The sequence below is a fragment of the Lissotriton vulgaris genome, chromosome 2_2 (assembly GCF_964263255.1).
Source record: "Lissotriton vulgaris chromosome 2_2, aLisVul1.2, whole genome shotgun sequence".
Taxonomy (NCBI): domain Eukaryota; kingdom Metazoa; phylum Chordata; class Amphibia; order Caudata; family Salamandridae; genus Lissotriton; species Lissotriton vulgaris.
Genome location: NC_141688.1, coordinates 329562217 through 329585032, shown reverse-complemented (window position 1 = coordinate 329585032; position 22816 = coordinate 329562217). Strand labels below are relative to the sequence as shown.

The 22816-nt window shown below is 51.8% G+C and overlaps 1 protein-coding gene across 2 annotated transcripts in view; it reads left to right on the top strand.

The window, feature by feature from the left end:
* C1QTNF4 (C1q and TNF related 4) overlaps positions 1-20234 on the top strand; it is a 140256-nt gene extending 120022 nt beyond the window's left edge. The window contains exons 2-3 of one of the 2 annotated variants that reach the window (XM_086959744.1): positions 7467-8001; positions 18804-20234. In XM_086959744.1, the coding sequence (XP_086815870.1) occupies positions 18806-19882 (1077 nt within the window). In that variant the 5' untranslated portion in view covers positions 7467-8001; positions 18804-18805 and the 3' untranslated portion in view covers positions 19883-20234. The remainder of the gene's footprint in view (positions 1-7466; positions 8002-18803) is intronic. The other variant, XM_086959745.1, reaches the window with a different exon arrangement.
* Positions 20235-22816: the final 2582 nt, after the last annotated feature.

Below are 22816 nucleotides of genomic sequence, written 5' to 3'. Positions count from 1 at the left end.
CTGCCCCAGCCGTCTACAACTCCTGCCCCAGCCGCCTACCACTCCTGCCCCAGCCGTCTACAACTCCTGCCCCAGCCGCCTACCACTCCTGCCCCAGCCGCCTACCACTCCTTCCCCAGCCGTCAACCACTCCTGCCCCAGCCGCCTACAACTCCTGCCCCAACCGTCTACCACTCCTGCCCCAGCCGCCTACAACTCCTGCCCCAACCGTCTACCACTCCTGCCCCAGCCGTCTCCAACTCCTGCCCCAGCCGCCTACCACTCCTGCCCCAGCCGCCTACAACTCCTGCCCCAGCCGCCTACAACTCCTGCCCCAGCCGTCTACAACTCCTGCCCCAGCCGCCTACAACTCCTGCCCCAGCCGCCTACCACTCCTGCCCCAACCGTCTACCACTCCTGCCCCAGCCGCCTACCACTCCTGCCCCAGCCGCCTACCACTCCTGCCCCAGCCGTCTACAACTCCTGCCCCAGCCGCCTAAAACTCCTGCCCCAGCTGTCTACAACTCCTGCCCCAGCCGCCTACCACTCCTGCCCCAGCCACCTACAACTCCTGCCCCAGCCGCCTACCACTCCTGCCCCAGCCGCCTACCACTCCTGCCCCAACCGTCTACCACTCCTGCCCCAGCCGCCTACAACTCCTGCCCCAGCCGCCTACAACTCCTGCCCCAGCCGTCTACAACTCCTGCCCCAACCGTCTACCACTCCTGCCCCAGCCGTCTACAACTCCTGCCCCAGCCGCCTACCACTCCTGCCCCAGCCGCCTACAACTCCTGCCCCAGCCGTCTACAACTCCTGCCCCAGCCGTCTACAACTCCTGCCCCAGCCACCTACTACTCCTGCCCCAGCCGTCTACAACTCCTGCCCCAGCCGTCTACAACTCCTGCCCCAGCCGCCTACAACTCCTGCCCCAGCAGCCTACCACTCCTGCCCCAGCCGCCTACCACTCCTGCCCCAGCCGCCTACCATTCCTGCCCCAGCTGCCTACCACTCCTGCCCCAGCCGCCTACCACTCCTGCCCCAGCCGCCTACCACTCCTGCCCCAGCCGTTTACAACTCCTGCCCCAGCAGCCTACCACTCCTGCCCCAGCCGTCTACAACTCCTGCCCCAGCCGCCTACCACTCCTGCCCCGGCCGCCTACCACTCCTGCCCCAGCCGTCTACAACTCCTGCCCCAGCCGTCTACAACTCCTGCCCCAACCGTCTACCACTCCTGCCCCAGCCGTCTACAACTCCTGCCCCAGCCGCCTACCACTCCTGCCCCAGCCGCCTACAACTCCTGCCCCAGCCGTCTACAACTCCTGCCCCAGCCGCCTACCACTCCTGCCCCAGCCACCTACTACTCCTGCCCCAGCCGTCTACAACTCCTGCCCCAGCCGTCTACAACTCCTGCCCCAGCCGCCTACAACTCCTGCCCCAGCAGCCTACCACTCCTGCCCCAGCCGCCTACCACTCCTGCCCCAGCCGCCTACCATTCCTGCCCCAGCTGCCTACCACTCCTGCCCCAGCCGCCTACCACTCCTGCCCCAGCCGCCTACCATTCCTGCCCCAGCTGCCTACCACTCCTGCCCCAGCCGTTTACAACTCCTGCCCCAGCAGCCTACCACTCCTGCCCCAGCCGTCTACAACTCCTGCCCCAGCCGCCTACAACTCCTGCCCCAGCCGCCTACTACTCCTGCCCCGGCCGCCTACCACTCCTGCCCCAGCCGTCTACAACTCCTGCCCCAGCCGCCTACAACTCCTGCCCCAGCAGCCTACCACTCCTGCCCCAGCCGTCTACAACTCCTGCCCCAGCCGCCTACAACTCCTGCCCCAGCCGCCTACCACTCCTCCCCCGGCCGCCTACCACTCCTGCCCCAGCCGTCTACAACTCCTGCCCCAGCCGCCTACAACTCCTGCCCCAGCCGCCTACCACTCCTGCCCCAGCCGTCTACAACTCCTGCCCCAGCCGTCTACAACTCCTGCCCCAGCCGCCTACAACTCCTGCCCCAGCCGCCTACCACTCCTGCCCCAGCCGCCTACCACTCCTGCCCCAGCCGTCTACAACTCCTGCCCCAGCCGTCTACCACTCCTGCCCCAGCCGCCTACCACTCCTGCCCCAGCCGCCTACCACTCCTGCCCCAGCCGCCTACCACTCCTGCCCCAGCCGCCTACCACTCCTGCCCCAGCCGCCTACCACTCCTGCCCCAGCCGCCTACCACTCCTGCCCCCATAGCCTTTCCATGAGCCTTCCTTCCTGAGAGCAGGCAGGCATGCAAAGCAGACCTCTCGGGCAAGGCAGCCTGCTCGGGATGGTCTAGCCAGCCCACAACTCTGATCACTTGCACCAACTTTGTCCATTTAGAGATGGATTGCTTGCCAAGCCTTGGCTATTGCTTCAAGCAAAGAGCTTCCTTCCAGTATGAGTCGAGTTTATGATTTTTAGGGGAGGCCTCTTTCTTAAGAGGACCTCTCCACCTGCAGAGCACATGCCAAGCAGCCGTGCAACTCAACCCCCAGAGTAGATGCTTTTGGGGGGATAGCCCTGACACCAGGACTCCACATGCCTCACCGTTGCCCTACTTCAACCTGAGCATTTCTACAGCAGCTTGCAACAACTGTTCCTTGGGCTGGCCACACACTACGCCTGCCAGCGGTGAGGCCGGAACACCGGTGTCTCGCTCAGACCACCCCCTTTCATCATCGTGGAACAGCCTTGTCTGTAGCTGCCCATGCGATTGTCCAGTCCACTGGGCCCCTGCAGGCAGCAGGGGCCCACGGGCTCCCCTGCGGTGGGATGATTTCTCCAGGATCGACATGCTAGCGCCTGATTTAGAACTAGTGTGGAGCGGGGGAATCTGTCCGTTCAACTGAACAGAAACATCACAAAGTCCCGAGGCAGTGTTGACACAACGTGATTTCTGTCTAGTGCTCTGAAGGTCAAAGTGAAGGAACGGACGGAAACGCGTGCAAACGGCAGGAGTGACTGTGACTGGTTTGGGACGTCTGTCGTGTTTACTAAAGATGGCCCTGCTGTACTAACCGTTGTATCGTCTCATATGAAAACTGGTAGAACCCCATTGAACAGGCGTATGAAAGCAAAGTTAGTCACCACAGTGAATTAACCCAGGAAAATAAATCTCCCACTAAATGTTCCACACAGTGGTGATGTCACTCTAACAGATGTAGGCCTCCAAAGCTCATTCCCTTTCAAAAGCAACGACTGCCTCACTAGAATGATGGGCACTTCAAAATGCGCCGAGTATTCACGGATAATTAAACAATTAGCAAAATTCAATAAATGTGACCTGAATAACATGTTTTGAAAAGTTAACAAGATCTTAATGTGTGACTCTAAGGATGTGTTAGAAATATATAAAGTGTGGACTAGAAATGTGTGTGAATATGAGGGCAGAGCAGTTAACAACATTGGAATCGCCTTAACCCCTTCCCTGCGCGGGTAATTCCCCCACGGTGCGGGGGCCAGGGGGGGTGAGCGTGGCACCGCGGTTCTCGTGACGAGACCAGCTCGTCATGAGTCACAGTGGAGCTGTGCTCATGACGAGCTGGTCTCGTCACGACCCCGCCCACTGATTAATTTGCCCGCACAGGCGGGGAATCAATAGCGCATGGCGGCGCGGAGCCGTTATGACGAGACCAGCTCGACTCATGACGAGCTGGTCTCATCATGAGCACGGAAGACGTTCATTTACTTTGAAAACATCCCACACTGCATGCAAGAATAGGCTTTAAATATGTCTTTTAGCTTTTTGAATTCGACATCAATGATGCTGTTTCTCTTAGTGTATAAAAGCTAATAAAAACGTTCCTTGCACAAGACATTTGAAATTAGAAAATCTAAAAATGAGGAAAGTTCTAGAGAATGTTAAATTGCTTGGGAAGTGCCGGGCTATCCCTGTCGGATCTGCGATTCACGTCCCGTGAAGTGAACTTGATCTGCAGGTGCTCCTTGGGACAGGCACTGGGCTGAGGGAAGCGAAACCAATTTGACGCTGAAGGACATCAATTATAACCCAGAATGAGCCACGGTGTGCTGGTACAAACAGCGAAATGACCTGTCATGTAATTAGTGACCAGCACGACTGGACGAACAAACCCGGCAAGGAAGCATGCTTGGCAGATTCAGCAGGAAAGAAAGGGTTGCTGAGCTCGTCTCTAGTCTGGCACTGTCCAGAGATATGAGAACTGTAGGATAAGTGGGCGATTCTCAAGCATCCAGTGAACTACTGCAACTAACTAGTATCGTTTTTTACTTACCTAGTGAGGCAGGGAGCGAGACTCTTCTGCTATCACTTGTGGCTCCAAGTGCCTAGAAGCTGCTGGGCATGACCCACTTTGGGTGAGTTAGACTGGGGTGGTCACATGTCAAAAGATAATGCAGGTGTTCTAAAGCTAGCTCACAGGGGACAGAAACCTTTTGCTGTGCAAAAGGGCAAAAGCTTGCTTGATCTTGATTTTCAGTATGAAAACAGGCCTCGTGATTCTTCGGACTATTTGACTTTCAAGCAGGTGGTGTCTGAAAAGTTACCACAGGAAGAACTGGCTTGCAATGGCCAAGCGTTCATAGCAACGTAGAGTTTTTTTTCTATTACTCCTTTTATTGCAGTTAATAAACATAGCACAGCAATGGCATTTACACTCTGCATACAACTAAGTTTGGTACAAGGTACCAGCAGTCACTTTCCTTATATCACTAATACCTTTCAGTTTGCTAGCCCCCTTCTTCAATATCGCAATGGCATGGTTCGTCACACATACACATTCATTCCAGGTCCGTCGGTTCAATTCTAATAACCAGTGCGCATAACATACCTCTGCTTGCATTCCAACTCCCCCAGATCTTTGTCCATTTATGTGGGACCCCTGCCCTCGTAAACCACCCTTTATGCCTACATGCACCCTTCTATGTCTCTCTTCCAGTCTTCCACCGTCGGGGGAGATTCAACTCTCCACTTCCTGGCGACATTACATTTGACCACCATGAGGCGAGTGTAACCCAGAGTCTGTCCTCTACGCTCAAGTCTGTTGTTTCCCAAACATTTAAAATGAAAAATGAAATACCAGTATTTGTAAAGCGCACAGCTACCTCCCAAGTGGTGTCCCGGCGCTGGGGGCCGTCCGGAAGATTAAGCAAGCTATTGCCTAGAGTCACATGGTGCTGGGCTAACCTGCTGCCGGCGATCGAACCGTGAACCCTGTGGCCCAGAGTCAGGCACCCTGGCCACTGCGCCACACCTCTTCCACTGAGGTGAGCCTGCTTTGCACAACGTCATCATTCAGGATATCACTGCTGTCCAGTACTCTTGGAATACAGGGCAGTCCCAACACAGGTGGAAAAAGGTGCCCCCCCGCCTCAAGATTGCCATCTTATCTAGTGCTGTACATGCGTAACAGGTCTTGTGCAAAACTTCAAGTTGCACCATTCTAAGGGCCCGATTCACAAAAATAACTTAAGACAAAATCCTGAACGTACTACTTTTGGTATTCACAGAAGTTAGGATTTTGTCTTAAGTTTGCCTTGCAGTCATCATCGGGCCTCAGACCCAAGCAATCTCTGCCTTCGCCCCCCACTCACCATCATGGCTCCGCCACAGCTCGAGTCTGAACAGCTCTCCAGGTGGTCAGCCAACTCCGCATTAGGCCGCTTCTTTCCTTGCAGTCATCATCGGGCCGCAGACCCACAAAATCTCCACATTCGCGAGCCACTCACTAGCAAGGCTCCACTGAGGCCTCGGTTTGCGCAGCTCTCCAGTTAGTCAGCCAACTTTGTTGCTCTGGCGGTACTCAGTTCAGTCTCCTGACTACCGCCATCCCCAACCGGGCACGCGGTCAGCACCACCCAAACTCCTACCAGGTTCACTTTGATGGCTGTCCCTTACTTCAGGCAGGGTGGTGCAGCACCGCCCTGACTCACTACGACCCTCCGCAAGGACGGGTTCATGCCAGGCCAGACTGCACGTTCATTGCTTCGGCATCAGCACTTTTGCTCTGCCGCGGTATCAGAATCGGTCTAGGAAGACTCCACAGGCTAGCCAGAAACATTACATATCTTTCCTCATTAGCTTATAAGTGCGGAAGTTGGATTATTGTACAGATGTGGAGGGGGTTTCACTGCGGGCAGCCGAAGCCCCATCAGACTGTGGCCATCTTGGTCGGCTGTTAGCCACACACCCTCAGAAACGTTAAGTTTTGATCCTTTGATGGCGGCTTCGCCTATCGTTGAGAAGCAGAATTCAGCAAGCAGGATCGTTCACCCACTAAAAGGGAACGTGAGCTGGGTTCAGACCGTAGTGCGGCAGGATAGTTTTACCCATCTGATGATGTGTGGTTGCAATAGTAGACCTCCTCAGTATGAGAGGAAGCATATGTGTATGTGCTTGGCTGAGGAGCCAATAGGGCGGAGCTACCGTCTGTGGGATTATGACTGAATGCCTCTAAGTCAGGATCCCCCCAAGTCGTAAGGATACCGCAGTGCCGTGGAGCCTCAGTTGGCAGGGTTAACCGACCTCTTGGGTTGGTGCATAGATTGGCGACCGGAGCCGGGATGGAAGGGTGCCGTCTCCATTGCATATTCTTGGGGCGCCCGGTATCAAATCATTTGTAGACCTGATTCTAGCTCCGGGTTCATATGTTGCAGAGCAGCTACCTTACTGTAATCTATTGAAAGTCATCGTCTGAGAAAAGCTTTTGTTCCAGACATCCAAATCAGTCAGCGCCGCCACTTTGCAGCGCTGCATGAAAGGGCAGGAATGCGCTGTATTTAACATTACATGGATTTTCCTGGCGCTGGCGCACAATGTGCTGCTGAGGACCAACGCAGGCACGCTTGTGTCACGGTACAAGGGTGCCTGCGTTGTAGGCATGATTCTTTTTGTGCATGAAGGGGACCTTCGAGCACAAAAACAATCCTCTGAGGCATTTTCCACTTTCTATGTGTGCTGCAGAATGCGGCGCACATGGAAAGAAGAAAAACGAGACGAACAAGGAGAAATGAAGATATATTTCTCCCTGGGGAGGCATAGCATCTTGACACATTCCCAGATCTATCAATCTTTCTAAATCTGGAAATGCCCCAAAATCCATGGGTGGGTGTGTGGGAATACCCACTCTCCACCCATGGAACACCTTCCTGGGGCAGAGAAACGCGATGCCGCAATTTGTGCTGCGTTGCGTTACTCTAGATTCATCAAGGCAAGCAGGGCCGTGCCAGGTGGCCTTCTGTGGCTCGATAAATCTCATTTAGCGTTTGTGTTGCCTGTGCGTCTCCTTGTGTGGCACAAGGGCGGCGCAACTGAATGATTAATCTGCCTCTAAGGATTCTGCACAAATGATTTTCACCTATTAGAGCTTAGTACTGCTAAATATGAAAAAGTAGAGAATTGACCTGTATTTTTTTCTCAAAAAAGTTTCAACGCTAGTGTTGGTCAAGCAATAATAGGACTGTCCTGTCACTCTCTCTTGTTCCACAGCAGCAGGACGTCAAGCTGTGATTCCTGGCTGCAGACGCCGCATCGAGCCCCGAACAACAAGCAGACTCCAGGACCCGTGCAGCAGTGGGCAGTCCCGAGGAAACATCGCCAGGCCTGTACTGTGATTATCGCTCGTCTGCATTCATATCACCACTGGTGTAGACACTTACCACCCCAGGACTGGAGTCAGACCATCCCTTGGCTTGGGCACTTAGCACTCCTGATTTGAGCACTTACCACCCCTGGTCTGGGCACTTAGCACCCCTGGTCTGGGGACTTACCACGCTTGGTCTGGGACCTTACCACTCCTGGTCTGAGCACTTACCACCCCATGTCTGGACACTTGCCACCCCTGGTCTGAACACTTACCACCCCTGATCTGGGCACTGACCACCAGTGGTGGAACACTAACCGTTTACTACGTGTGCCTCGACACCTACCACTTGTGGTCCCCCCTTGCCCTGGTCTGTAACCATCTCCACCGCCTGACCTGAGAGGGCCTGCTGCCATAAAAACCATCTGCCCAGTGCTCAAGGTAAGACTCATCATGGTGCACATTGTCCTCACCCAACCTTTCCTCTCAGTTTCAATTCTGTTTCCTCTGCTTTGCTACTGTCTGTTACTTCTTCTAGTTTGTATTCTTCTATCCAGCTACCCCTCCTTGGCCCCTCCTCACCGTTTATTTCCTTCCATGTAAAATGTTGAGCTGACTTCGAAGCCACCGTCCCCTCTCTCTTCACCCTGTGCCTCTTTCTCTGCAATACTTATTTTTCTCTCGTCTCCTCTGTTCTTTCCACCTCTCTCCCTCTTCTGGAAATGAAATAAAATACTTTTGTCATCTATTAGGATGATGCAACACTGCATAAATACAAATTACTCACGGGTGGGATAGAGAAAGGTGGCGTTAGGGCTCCTTGTAGGGCTCCCTGTAGGACTCTTTGAAGTGCTCTCTGAAAGGCTCCCAGTAGGGCTCACTGTAAGGTTTCCTGTAGGGTTCCTTGTAGGGCTCCCTGTAGGGCTCCCTTTAGGACTCCCTGTAGGGCTCCGTGTAGGGCTCTCTGTGCGGCACCCTGTAGGGCTCCCAGTAAGGCTATCTGTAGGGCTCTCTTTTACGCTCCCTGTAGGGCTCTCTGTAGGGCTCCCTGTAGAACTCCTTGTAGGGCTCTCTGTAGGGCTTTCTGTAGGGCTCCTTGTACAGCTCCCTGTAGGGTTCCTTGAAGGGCTCCCTGTAGGGCTCTCTGTAGGGCTCCCTGTAGGGCTCCTTGTATGGCTCCCTGTAGGGCTCTCTGTAGTGCTCTCTGTAGGGCTCTCTGTAGGGTTCTCTTTAGGGCTCTCTGTAGGGCTTCCTGTAGGGCTCACAGTAAGGCTATCTGTAGGGCTCCCTGTAGGGCTCCCTGTAGGGTTCTCTTTAGGGCTCTCTGTAGGGCTTCCTGTAGGGCTCACAGTAAGGCTATCTGTAGGGCTCTCTGAAGGGCTCCATGAAGGGCCCTCTGTAGGGCTCCCTGTAGGGCTCTCTGTAGGGCTCCCTGTAGGGCTCTCTGTAGGGCTCCCTGTAGGGCTCTCTGTAGGGCTCTCTGTAGGGCTCCTTGTATGGCTCTCTGTAGGGCTTTCTGTAGGGCTCCTTGTAGGGCTCCTTGTAGGGCTCCTTGTATGGCTCTCTGTAGGGCTTTCTGTAGGGCTCCTTGTACGGCTCCCTGTTGGGTTCCTTGAAGGGCTCTCTGTTGGGCTCTCTGTAGGGCTCCCTGTAGGGGTCTCTGTAGGGCTCCCTGTAGGGCTCTAGGGCTCCTGTAGGGCTCTCTGTAGTGCTCTCTGTAGGGCTCTCTGTAGGGTTCTCTTTAGGGCTCTCTGAAGGGCTCTCTGTAGGGCTCCCTGTAGGGCTCTCTGAAGGGCTCTCTGTAGGGCTCTCTGTAGGGCTCCCTATAGGGCTCCCTGAAGGGCTCCCTGTAGGGCTCTCTGTGCGGCGCCCTGTAGGGTTCCTTGTAGGGCTCTCTGTAGGACTCCCTGTAGGGCTCTCTGTAGGACTCCTTGTAGGGCTCCCTGTGGGGTTCTCTATAGGGCTCTCTGTAGGTCTTACTGTAGGACTCCCTGTAGGGCTCTCTTTAGGGCTCTCTGTAGGGCTCACTGTAGGGCTCTCTGTAGGGCTCTCTGTAGGGCTCACTGTAGGGCTCTCTGTAGGGCTCTCTGTAGGACTCCCTGCAGGGCTCTCTGTAGGACTCCCTGTAGGGCTCACTGTAGGGCTCTCTGTAGGGTTCTCTGTGGGGCTCCCTGTAGGGCTCTCTGTAGGACTCCCTGCAGGGCTCTCTGTAGGACTCCCTGTGGGGCTCACTGTAGGGCTCTCTGTAGGGTTATCGGGGGGGCTCCCTGTAGGGCTCTCTGTAGGGCTCACTGTAGGGCTCTCTGTAGGGTTCTCTGTGGGGCTCCCTGTGGGGCTCTCTGTAGGGCTCTCTGTAGGGCTCTCTATAGGGCTCTCTGTAGAGCTCCCTGTAGGGCTCCCTGTAGGCGCTCTGTAGGGTTCTCTGTGGGCTCCCTGTATGGCTCTCTGTGGGGCTCTCTGTAGGGCTCGCTGTAGGGCTCTCTGTGGTGCTCTCTGTAGGGCTCCCTGTAGTGTTCCCTGTAGGACTCTCTGTAGGGCTCTCTTTAGGGTTCTCTGAAGGGCTCTCTGTAGGGCTCCCTGTAAGGCTCACTGTAGGACTCCCTGTAGGGCTCCCTGTAGGGCTCTCTGTAGAGCTCCCTGTAAGGTTCTATGAAGGGCTCTCTGTAGCACTCTCTGTAGTCTGAGCTATGACAGTAGAGGGTGGAGAAGCCAGTTTCTGTGAGTTTGAGTTAAGGCAGTGGAGGCTAGAGGATGGATCAGCCAGTTTACAGGAGTCTGAGCCCTGAGAGTGGAAGATGAAGCAGCCAGGGCACATGAGTCTGAGCTCCGACAGTGGAGGATGGAGCAGCCAGGGCACATGAGTCTGACCTCCGACAGTGAAGGATGGAGCAGCCGGGGCACATGAGTCTGAGCTATGACAGTGGAGGATGGAGCAGCCAGGGCACATGAGTTTGAGCTCCGACAGTGGAGGATGGAGCAGCCAGGGCACATGAGTCCGAGTTCCGACAGTGGAGGATGGAGCAGCCAGGGCACATGAGTCTGAGCTCCGACAGTGGAGGATGGAGCTGCCAGGGCACATGAGTCTGAGCTCCGACAGTGGAGGATGAAGCAGCCAGGGCACATGAGTCTGAGCTACGACAGTGGAGGATGGAGCAGCCAGGGCACATGAGTCCGAGCTCTGACCGTGGAGGATGGAGCTGCCAGGGCACATGAGTCTGAGCTCCGACAGTGGAGGAGGAAGCAGCCAGGGCACATGAGTCTGAGCTACGACAGTGGAGGATGGAGCTGCCAGGGCACATGAGTCTGACCTCCGACAGTGGAGGATGGAGCAGCCGGGGCACATGAGTCTGAGCTCTGACAGTGGAGGCTGGAGTGTCACAAAACGTACCCTTTGACCTCCTCTCGATAACATGCACAGCCTTGATTTACTCAAGCCCTCCATTATTCCACCACACTCTCCTTGAGGTTGAGTGGAGGGAGAAGAAATCCTGCTCACTCAATGAACGGTGACCTTGACACACCACCCTTAATGCAAAAGTAAAGTCCCTCTTCTTTCATCAGCCTGGTGTCTTCTCTCGCTTGTAGAGCAGATCCTTTAACTTTCCTCTCCTCCTGGCCAGCATCTTCCTCCCCTCAACTGCTTCTTGTTTTCAGCCGGAATCGAGAACTCCATTTTTTCTCTTCGCTGCTGTTCTTTATGCCTTGTACTTATCGCTTCTCACTGTCTTCATCTCCCTCTTCAGTGCCTTTGGCCCGTGCTAACACCAATCCAACCTCCTCAAACTCTGCCTTTCCTTGCATCTTCTCACTCATGTCTGGTGTTACCCCACTCCCTCAATGATGACACCACTATGAAGAGTCTTCCTTTTATCCATCTTTTGTTCTCTCACCCTATTTCACTCCTGTTTCCTCCTGAGCGCCTTCTTCTCGTCATTCTTATCAAGCTCTCTCCCTACCCAGGAACCACCTCTTCCTGCTCCTCCCTCCAGCCTGGGGTTGGCGTCGCTCGGTCCATGGAAACAGACACCTTTACTTACCAACACAGCGACCACCCTAGTTCAAGTTCAAGTTCGGGTATTTGTATAGCGCACTGCTCACCCAGAGGGTCTCAAGGCGTTTGGGGATGTGGTTCATTATTTGTCGAATATCCAGGTTTTAAGTTCTTTTCTGAAGGAGATGTGGTTTTGAGTGAGGCGGAGGTGGGTGGGGAGTGAGTTCCAGGTCTTGGCGGCGAGGAAGGAGAAGGATCTGCCACCCATGGTGGATTTTCGGATGCGCGGGATAGCCGCGAGGGCTTGATTGGACGATCTTAGTTGGCGGGTGGGTTTGTAGAAGGACAGTCGAGTGTTGAGGCATTCGGGTCCTAGATTGTAGAGGGCCTTGTGTGCGTGGGTGAGAAGGTGGAATGTAATTCTTTTGTTGACGGGAAGCCAGTGGAGGTTTTTTAGGTGTCCGGTGATGTGATCTTGGCGGGGGATGTCTAATATGAGTCTCGCTGATGCGTTTTGGATGCGTTGGAGTTTTTTCTGTAATTTTGCTGTGATACCGGCGTATAGTGTGTTACCAAAATCCAGTCGACTTGTGACCAGTGCGTGGGTGACAGTCTTTCTTGACTCGAGGGGGATCCAACTGAAGATCTTTTTGAGAATGCGAAGTACGTTGAAGCAGGAGGATGAGACTGCGTTGACTTGTCTGGACATCGAGAGACAGGAGTCTAGGATGAAGCCAAGGTTGTGTGCATGATCTGTGGGTGTGGGTGCTGCGCCCAGAGCGGAAGGCCACCAAGAGTTGTCCCAGGAAGAGGGGGAAGATCCTAGGATGCGCACCTCCATTTTGTCTGAGTTGAGTTTTAGGCGGCTATGTTTCATCCATTCGGCTACTTCTTTCATGCCTTCGTGAAGATTGGTTTTGGCGGTGTTAGGGTCTTTGGTGAGGGAAAGGATTAACTGGGTGTCGTCGGCGTAAGAGATGATGTTAAGGTTGTGTTGACGCGCAATGGAGGCGAGTGGACTCATGTAAACGTTGAAGAGGGTGGGGCTGAGTGAGGACCCTTGTGGTACGCCGCAGATGACTTCGGTGGCTTCAGAGTTGAATGGGGGAAGTCGGACTCTTTGAGTTCTCCCAGTGAGGAAAGAGGTGATCCAGTCCAGGGCTTTTCCTTGTATGCCGATGGTGCTGAGGCGTTGTATAAGGGTGCTGTGGCAGACTGTGTCGAAAGCGGCGGAGAGGTCGAGTAGAATGAGGGCCACTGTTTCACCGTTGTCCAGAAGTGTTCGGATGTCGTCAGTCGCTGCAATGAGGGCGGTTTCGGTGCTGTGTTTGGCTCTTAACCCGGTTTGAGATGGATCGAGGGAGTTGTTGGATTCAAGGAAGGCGGCGAGCTGGTTGTTGACGGCTTTCTCGATTACTTTGGCCGGGAATGGGAGGAGGGAAATGGGTCGGTAGTTTTTAAGTTCTGAGGGGTCTGCTGTGGGTTTCTTCAGAAGGGCGCTGAGTTTGGCGTGTTTCCAGCTTTCTGGGAAGGTGGCAGAGTTGAACGAGCAGTTGATGACCTCACGGAGATGGGGTGCGATGATGGAGTCCGCTTTGTTGAAGATGTGGTGGGGGCAGGGGTCGGTTGGCGAGCCAGAGTGGATTGAGTTCATTAGGCGATGATGTCTTCAGTGGTGATTGGGTTCCAGGCGCTAAGGTTGATAGTTGGCGGAGTAGGATCTGAGGGGGGAGGGGAGGGTTGATCGCTGGGAGTATTCTCAAAGCTGTTGTGGATGTCGGCAATTTTGTTGTAGAAGAAGGAGGATAATGCATCGCAGAGGTCTTGGGAGGGAGTGATGTCGTTAGATGCTGCGGTGGGGTTGGTGAATTCTTTGACAATGTTGAAAAGTTCCTTGCTGTTGTGAGTGGGATTGTCGAGACGATCCTTGAATGCTGATTTCTTGGTGGATCGAATCAGCTGGTGGTGTTTGCGGGTGGCTGCCTTAAGGGTGGTCATGTTGTCGGTGGTTGGGTTTTTTCTCCATGTTTTCTCCAGGGTGCGGCATAGCTTCTTGGATTTTTTGAGGTCCTCATTGAACCAGGGAGCATTTTTGTTGGCTGATTTGATCTGGTGTTTTTTCAGGGGAGCTAATTCGTCAGCACTATGGGTGATCCATTGCTTGAGATTGGTGGCCGCTTGGTTTGGGTCCGATGAGAGGGTAGGAGGGTTTCGGTTGAGTGATGTGTGGAGTTGGGCGGTGGTGATTTTGTTCCAGTTTCTCCGAGGAATAGGTTGTGGGCGGTTGTGGGCCAGGGTGGTTTTGTAGCTGAAGTGAACACAGCTGTGGTCCGTCCAGTGGAGAGCTGTGGTGTGATCGAAGGAGATGTGTTTGCTGGAGGTGAAGATAGGGTCGAGCGTGTGTCCGGCTACATAGGTGGGGGTGTCAACAAGTTGTTTGAGTCCGAGATTAGCCAGGTTGTCCAGAAGGGTGGTGGTGTTGCTGTCGTGTTTGTTTTCAAGGTGGTAGTTGAAGTCTCCTAAAAGAATGTAGTTCTCGGAAGCGAGGGCATGTGGGCTGACGAAGTCCGTGATGTGCGGGTACCTGGAGGCCTGTAGATGAGGGTGCCTCTGAGTTTGGTCCTAGGGTCGGTGTGGATCTGGAAGTGGAGGTGTTCGGCGATTGCAAGATTATCGGCGGAGCTGGTCGTGATTTTGAAGGTGTTCCTATGGATGATGGCGATGCCTCCACCTGTTTGATTGGTGCGGTCTTTATGGGTAATCTTGTAAGCGTCCGGTATGGCTATGGCGATGTCGGGTGCTGATGATGTGTTCATCCATGTTTCTGTAAGGAAGGCGATGTCCGGTGACGTAGTGTCGAGTAGGTCCCAGAGTTCCGTTGTGTGTCTGTGGACCGAGCGGTTGTTAAGCAGGATGCACTTCAGGCGGTTAGAGTCGGAGCTGTGTGTGGAGGGAGTGGATTTGGTGAGGGTCCTGATGCACATGAACTTGCAGGAGAGGCAGGCGAATGGGCCGTGGGTACGTCCTGGGGTGGCTTCGCAGCATTGTGGAGTGCGTCCGGGGTTGAGGGCGAGGAGAGTTGTGGCATCATAAGTGACTCTAGTGGGCTGGGTACGGCGGGGACCAGGGGGACAGGCGCTGGGCGCGGTCCAGGCGCGGACGGCGTAGACGGGCTTACCTTTGGCGCACCTTTGGGGCGCGACCGATGCGCGTAAACGCTGCGAGCGGGAGCATCTGTCATATATGGATGGTGGAGTGGGCGGGGGCGAGGGAGGGTCAGATGGCGGCAGCGCAGGAAAAACGAAACTGGAGGTAGGCTGGGGCACAGGCAATCGACGCTGCTTGCTGCTTAATCGCTCTATAGATGTCAGAGTGAGAGATAAAGCGCCGTTATTACAATACCCCAGAAGCGTTACAAAAGGCAGAGATCTTAAAGCGCCGTGTCTACAATACCCCAGAAGCGATACAAATGGCACAAATATATTGCAATGGCACTCGCGCTGCAGCGCTATGCTGAGTAGGAAGCAGCAGTTAGGCAGCTCAAGTAGGACAATAGTGCAGGTAACGATACCACTCAAGAGCAAGGGCGAAGGGAGCGACCGCTTCTGAACTCGTCAGGACGGTCACCCTCTTTGATGGCCCTAACAATCACTTGATCCTAAGCTTCTCTCTTCCTGTATTGAGAGTCTCTCATACCGCACCCTCTGAGGGTTCCATCTTTTCTGACCATTCCTACAGGTCATGGCGGGGCAGCCTGACTCTCTTCCTCTCCACTGTGCTGCTCCTCAGGACTCTGTCATTGGTCCTTCTCAAGTCTTCACTTCTACATGGATGACTCCCAGGTTTTTAGCTCCCTATGGGGTTGTTCACTTGATAACTCAATCTCTTGCTATCTCTCTCCTGTTTAGTCTTGAATGTCACCCCAATCTCTTCATCTTAACCCATCCAAAAATGGGATTCTTTTCTTCCCAGGCTCTTTTCTCAGGAATACCTGAACCCCACTTTCTTGTTAATTCATTTCAGAGTTTGTGTATCTTGTAGCTTCCTCTCTCTGTTTGGTGTGTCCAGGGAGGATTCTTAGCAGACCTAACTTCCTGTTGTCAAAGGGCAGGTCTACTGCAGTGCCTGATCCCACACTGTGGTGATATGTCTAGGTGTGTTTATCTGTTACTGCAGATCTTTTCTCTTCATTTTCTTTTTTCTCTGTGTTCTTGTGCTTCTATATGTTGATATGTCTAGGTGTATGGTTCCATCTTGTTGTCTTCTCTATGTTGATATGTCTAGGTGTATGGTTTCATCTTGTTGTCTTCTCTATGTTGATATGTCTAGGTGTATGGTTCCATCTTGTTGTCTTCTCTGTGTTGACCTGTCTAGGTGTATTGTAGTGTAGTTCCTATATTCCCAATAGGCTCTGCGCATTGGAATAACATAAAGGATAGTGTAGACGTAGGACTGAGGTCGACTAGGTCTCTATTGAATATGTTAGACTTAATTATGAAATGCCAGCTAGCTCAGAGGTCACTAGAAACATTCTCGAGTAAACAAGAAGGTGCTAACTTTCCTGAATAGACAAGAAGGGATTAGTTTCTGACAACTGCATAAACATGACAACTTTGCTGCCCCAGAATAAGGAGTATATCTCCAGAGTCGCGGAAACAATAGACTGCTATTTCACTCAGTCAATCGTGCATGCTTAGTTTCACCAGAGTCCAGAGAAATAGAGAGACGGGCGTTTTAAATAAAAGTGGTTATTTATTGAGCAGTCTTCTTTCTCATGCAAGAGAAATGAATTGCCACAATTGCAATACTTGTCATAAAGTAAAGTGCGTACAGTAAAATGAGTATTATGAAATAATACTGTAAAAGCATTTATATGGTTTCTAAGCCATAGGATACTTAAAATGGATAAAAGACATACAATGACAAAATAATGACTAAACCTACTCAACTGGTGTTTCTAAGATACGCCTACCCCAGTGTACCTAACCTAAGCCTAGTACAGGGAAGGAGTAGATGAGTTACAGTTTTTTCCAAGAATCTGAATCAAGAATTCTCTGTGGGTCTAATCAGCTCTGTACGTTGGTTATAGAATGAGGAAGGTCTTGTATCTCTTTCTCGGGACTCGATCTCCCAGCAACCCGCAAGGGTGACAGGGAAACACTGGAGCTGGATTTCACGGCAGAAGAAAAGACAGCGTCTCTCTCAGTGCGTCAGCAGGGAGGGTCGGCTTCCTTCGGCACTCGCATCAGCAGGGCGTCGGGCAAGTAGATAGCCGATCTGCTCCAAACCACTGTGTTTTGCTTAAGGCAGATGCTGGTATATGTATACCTGGAAGGTGCCGAGTTTGACGTAAGGTTGGACATAAGACGTCACTAAGAACTCGCAGTTCTTTCAGGACTCCAGGAGTTCTAGGACAAATCAATACAGAAGCAGGGGGAATTCCCGGGCTGCTGGAGGCTTGGTTTGTTTAAGAACGCGTTGTGCTTTCTAGGAGTCTATGGGAGTAGCCTTGCCGTATTTTGACTGCATTGGCTATGTCTTAATATGGGTATGATTCTTATGCCTATATAAGGTATATTTTGATATAACCACATAAGGGCATGAAATCGGTAATATTTACTAGAGTCCTAGAATCATCTACAACAGTATGGTTACATCTTGTTGTTGTCTCTATGTTGATATGTCTAGGTGTATGGTTCCATCTTGTTGTCTTCTTGGTGTTGATATGTCTAGGTGTATGGTTCCATCTTGTTGTCTTCTTGGTGTTGATATGTCTAGGTGTATGGTTCCATCTTGTTGTCTTCTCGGTGTTGATATGTCTAGGTGTATGGTTCCATCTTGTTGTCTTCTTGGTGTTGATATGTCTAGGTGTATGGTTACATCTTGTTGTCTTCTTGGTGTTGATATGTCTAGGTGTATGGTTCCATCTTGTAGTCTTCTCTGTGTTGATGGTTACATCTTGTTGTCTTTTCTGTGTTGATATGTCTAGGTGTATGGTTCCATCTTGTTGTCTTCTTGGTGTTGATATGTCTAGGTGTATGGTTACATCTTGTTGTCTTCTTGGTGTTGATATGTCTAGGTGTATGGTTCCATCTTGTTGTCTTCTTGGTGTTGATATGTCTAGGTGTATGGTTACATCTTGTTGTCTTCTTGGTGTTGATATGTCTAGGTGTATGGTTCCATCTTGTAGTCTTCTCTGTGTTGATGGTTACATCTTGTTGTCTTTTCTATGTTGATATGTCTAGGTGTATGGTTCCATCTTGTTATCTTATCTGTGTTGAGATGTTTAGGTGTATGGTTACATCTTGTTGTTGTCTCTATGTTGATATGTCTAGACGTGCGGTTCTGTCTCCTTGTCTGCTGTATGTTGATCTGTCTAGGTGTTCGGTTCTGTTTTCATATCTTCTCTGTTTTGATATATCTAGGAGTATGGTTCTGTTTTCTTGTCTTTGTCCTTCTCTATGTTCATATGTCTAGGTGTACGGTTCTGTCTGATGTCTTTGTGCTTTTCATTGTTATGTCTAGGTGTTCAAGTCTCTCTTCTTGTCTCTTTGGGCTTCTCTAGGCTCATATGCCTAGCCGTACGGTTATGTCTTCTGGTCTCTTTGTGCTTCAGATGTTTCTCCATGTATTTATTCCGGTGTCTCACCTTCTTCATGTGTCTTTACTTGTCATTGGCGTTCCACTCTTTGTTCTCTACCTAGTTTGTTTGCTCATGTCATGTCTTTGTGTTCTGCTGTCACTTCTTGTCCCTGTGTTTATACATGCTCTGGTATCTCCTACTGCTCTTTGGATTTCTTCATTTTGGCCAGTCTCTGCGTGTTCAAGTGTTTATTCATGTTCTCGTGTTTCTGCTTGATTTGTTGTCATGCCCTTGTCTTTATTTATATTTTAGAGTCATCTTGTCTTATTGTTTTTGCTTCCTCTGCGTGCTGTATCTCTGCTTACACTTGTGTCTTTGCTTGTCTTTACCTGCTCTGATGTCTGTTTCTTCATGTCCTTCTTCCTCTCCTTGTTCTTTGGCCTCTCTATGCACTTGTGCCTCTTCATGCTCTTTTTTTTATCATGCTTCTGCTTAATCATGTATTTCTGCGCTTGCGTGTTCCAGTCATGTCTTCTTGTCGCTTGCCCTATTATTTCTGCGTGTTCCAGTCTCACTGGATGTTGTCAGGCTTATTTCCTCATACTATTGATGTCGTTCTGAAATGTCCTCCCATTGACTATCTCCCTCTTTCTTCTCTGTTGTCTTCAGTGATGGCTCTGCTGCTGCTGAAGGCCTGCATCCTGGTGCAGGTCCTTGTCCAGGTGGCAACCGGCTCCCCAGACACCGAGCTCCGATCCGCCTTCTCTGTGGCGCGGACGAGCAGCATGGAAGGTAGTGCGGAGATGGTCATCACCTTTGATAAGGTTTATGTGAACATCGGAGGTGACTTCGACCCTAAGGCTGGTCTCTTCCGCTGCCGGATCCCGGGGGCATATTACTTCTCATTCACTATAGGCAAGTTCCCCAAGAAGAACCTGTCGGTCATGCTCATGAAGAACAAGAACGAGGTGGAGGTGATTGTTTATGATGAGCACCACGGGAAGGAGCGCAAGGTGGCCAGCCAGAGTGCCATGCTGGCCCTGGACTACGGGGACACAGTCTGGCTGCGCCTGCACGGTGACCCACACTACGCCCTTTACAGCAACGTGGGACCTTGCACCACCTTCAATGGCTACCTCATCTACCCAGACACTTCCTCCTACTTCCACAATAGCGGGGGTTCACGGGAGCTGGACAAATCTATGTCACTGATGAATGGGGACATGAAGGACTCTGTGAGCCTCGCCAACGAGGTGTATGTTGACTCCCAGAGTGACCCCCGGTCTGCGTTCTCTGTGGCTCGCTCGGACAGTCTGGTGGGCAGTGATGAGGAGAAGACCCAGCACCTGCCCATTACCTTTGACTCAGAGTTTGTGAACATAGGGCAGGACTTCAACCTGTCGAGTGGTGAGTTCCGCTGCCGCGTGGCAGGCGCCTACTACTTCTCCTTCACCATTGGGAAGATGCCCTTCAAGACCATGTCGGTTAAGCTGATGAAGAACCGCAGTGAAGTGCAAGCAATGATCTACGACGACAACCACTCAAAGCGCAGGGAGATGCAGAGCCAGAGCCTCATGCTGGCGCTGCAGCGCGGCGACACCGTCTGGCTCTACAGCCACCAGCACGACGGCTACGGGGCCTACAGCAACCATGGCAAGTACATCACCTTCACTGGCTTCCTGGTCTACCCTGAGCCGCAGGGTTACCGTCTAGTGCAGGAATCAGACAGCCAGCCAACCAACATCTGAGCACGGATTAAGGACGGAGGCCGGACATCCAGAAACGGTGGACTCTGAGCCGGCAGCTGGCACTGCCCCTGCCTTGTACAGAGCATGGCATGGCTGTACGTTCACATGCTTTTCCCATCTGCACGCATCCATCTCTGCCAAGGGTGGGGGTGGCTCATCTCTCTAGCTCACGAGCTGGAAACTACGCGAAGGGACTAGAGGAGGCAATGGAAAGGGTGGAGGGGCAAAGGGGGTCTTTGAATGCGGTAAGTGAATGAGCTCTGGATTCTACGAGACGTGAGAACCTTTCATAGTAAAATTAAACAAGATGCTAAAGTCTGTTGAATGTTACAAGATCAATAAACATGATTGTAAGGGGTGCTGTGGTCTGTGAGGTGTCATTAATAATTTGTAAATTGTAGTAAGTTGTAATAAGTTTGTAAGTTGTTGTAATAAGTTGTAATAAGTTGTAACGAGGCGTGACGTCACTCAGACTTCAAGGGTCTACGGGCCATAAAAAGAGACAGCCAGGTAGTCCTAAAGTTGGACCCACCAAGCTCCCTCTAGCCCAGACTTCTGGTTACTGTCTGTCACTGTGAGCCAGAGCTGCAGAGCCGCCATGGTCCAGTTTGGTACTGACATCAAAACGGCAAGGGCCGGCTCCACAGAAGTGCTGCGATGAAGTGGGACAAGGTGCCACAACAACAAACAAATCAAAGTTGTGTGCCAACACTGTGTGCTAAAAACAAGTAACTCGAGGTCACACTGAAAAACGAAGATAAAATCCCTTAAAACTGGGTCTGTGGGTGCAGCGGCGACCCCGACAGGACACGAGTGTCATACCCAGCGCTCGTGGTCTTCTGGTGAGCTCATCGTTAGATCCTTAGCAGACCGGCTACATTATGTCAGCGAATACAACTGTTCAAGCTTTGTGCAAGCCTGGCATGACTGGGCTTCCAATACCACCCTCTGCTGACCGCTGTGATACACAGACCCAGTAGCAACTGGTCTCTTGCTTGTGTGTACCCCCTCGAAGCTTTTAGCCCCACATCCTTCAGAAGAGTTATCTTTACCAGGTCCACAAGCATTCAAGGGATTCACAAAGACAGGAACTAACACAAGAGTGGGATAAAATGGAGCTATAATTAGACAGACAAAAGGAATCCCCTTCACCGTGACATTTACGTCAGCTCACAGTTACAAGCTACCAGAAAATGGTATCCCACAATACCTTGCACACACTCTCCTCCTCAGAAGGGGTATCCCAGAATACCTTGCACATACTCACCTCATAGGCAGTGACTCACGTGTAAAAATAATTTATAGCTTACGTGATAAGAATTTTCAATTCTAGTAAGGACACGGAGGCGAGGATCATGCTTTCTATCTTTACTGCACTTTTTTACTGCAGCCAATAAGATATTAGAACATTAAAAAACTACACTTCCCATGAACACTAACACTCCAATCAATTTGAAGCCAGCCCTACAATAGCTGTGGTCCCCCTCTTAGGTCCTCTTTCTTTGCCAATGTAAAACACCTCCAACATTGACAACTCGGGAATAAGATGAATAATTCTCAACTGTAATCCTAGACACATGTTCAGATTCTTGCAACCCCCTGAATTGTCCTCCTTGGAAGCAGCTCCTGCTGCCGCAGGCTTGGGATGCTTGGAAGGTGGTGTTGGAGGCAGAGTCCTGTCAGCTCCATGCCTAAGTGGTGAGTTCTCCCTTTGGGAGCCTTGGTAGAAGCCAAGACTGATGAGAACCCCTAAGTTCCCTGGCCCTGCTAAAAAGTGTCTGCCTGAAGACGATCTTACAGGACAGTTGTGCCTTGTCCAAAGTGCTGTGGGTGGAAACGGATTTCGCCAGACCGTCAACGAATGACCCACCGAAAGAGAGACCCCCGGGCCATGGACCGGCTTCGAATGCGGCCAATTCATTCTACTTTGGGTCAATCCGCGTTCTAGATCGAACGTCTGCATTCCGCTTAGATCGCACAATTGTCGCTACCCAATGGACAAACGGCCCGCTGGGCCGAGCCAACCAGAACCCCTGGGTCTATGGGGGAAGACGTTTCTTTAGCCTAAAAAATAAATTCCAGAATCTTCATTAAAGGACTGGAAATAACAGGTCATTATCTTGGCAGTTGCGCCAAGCCCTGTCCAGTCATTTCTTGGGTTCTTTATCCTATTTTTTCATGAAAGTGACCATTGTAAGGTCCATGTCGCGCGTCTCTGTCAAGTTGCCCAGCTGATACGATCTAGGACATTCTGGGCGGAGATGGGCTCTCACCTATTTCTTGAAGCCCTGCCTGCTATGAACTTGTACGTAATCCGCTACCTCCTGAGGTAGCACCCAGTTAGATGACCAGGGGTGTATAATGTCACTGGGTTTGAAGTTCAGCATTTTTAAGGGCTTAGAGGGGATTGAAGAATCACTCAGACGCTCAGAGCACATTGTCTTACTTTGCCCTGGTTCATCGTCGTAGTCGCTACCAATGAATTGAGTGTAATCCTCCAATATGTCAACCTTGGAGGGGTGTTCAGGGGGGTGGAAACACCAACGTAGAGGCATTATAGCCATGATCCCCCATCAGTGCTTTAGACAGTTTCTCACATGCCTCTGCATCACTTAGCCTTAGCTTCAGGATGAAAGTCAAGACTTGGATCTTTGGCTAACAGCTCTGCAAACCCTCTTCCCCCAGTGCCTTGAGACCCTCACGGGTGAGTAGCATGCTCACAATTACCCTAATTGATTGATTGATTAGCTTTGCAAGGCTTAGGAGTGGGCATCCCGTCACCCTTTGCCAGCGGGAGAGAGATCCAGTCCTGTTTATGGGTGTAGCCTTGCAAATGGCGAGAGAAAGGTTCCAAACCCCTAGCCAGGGCTTTAGCCACTGATTGTTGAACACTGGAGTCCAGAGCAGTAGCCAGGTCCTGTTCCAAGGAGCCCT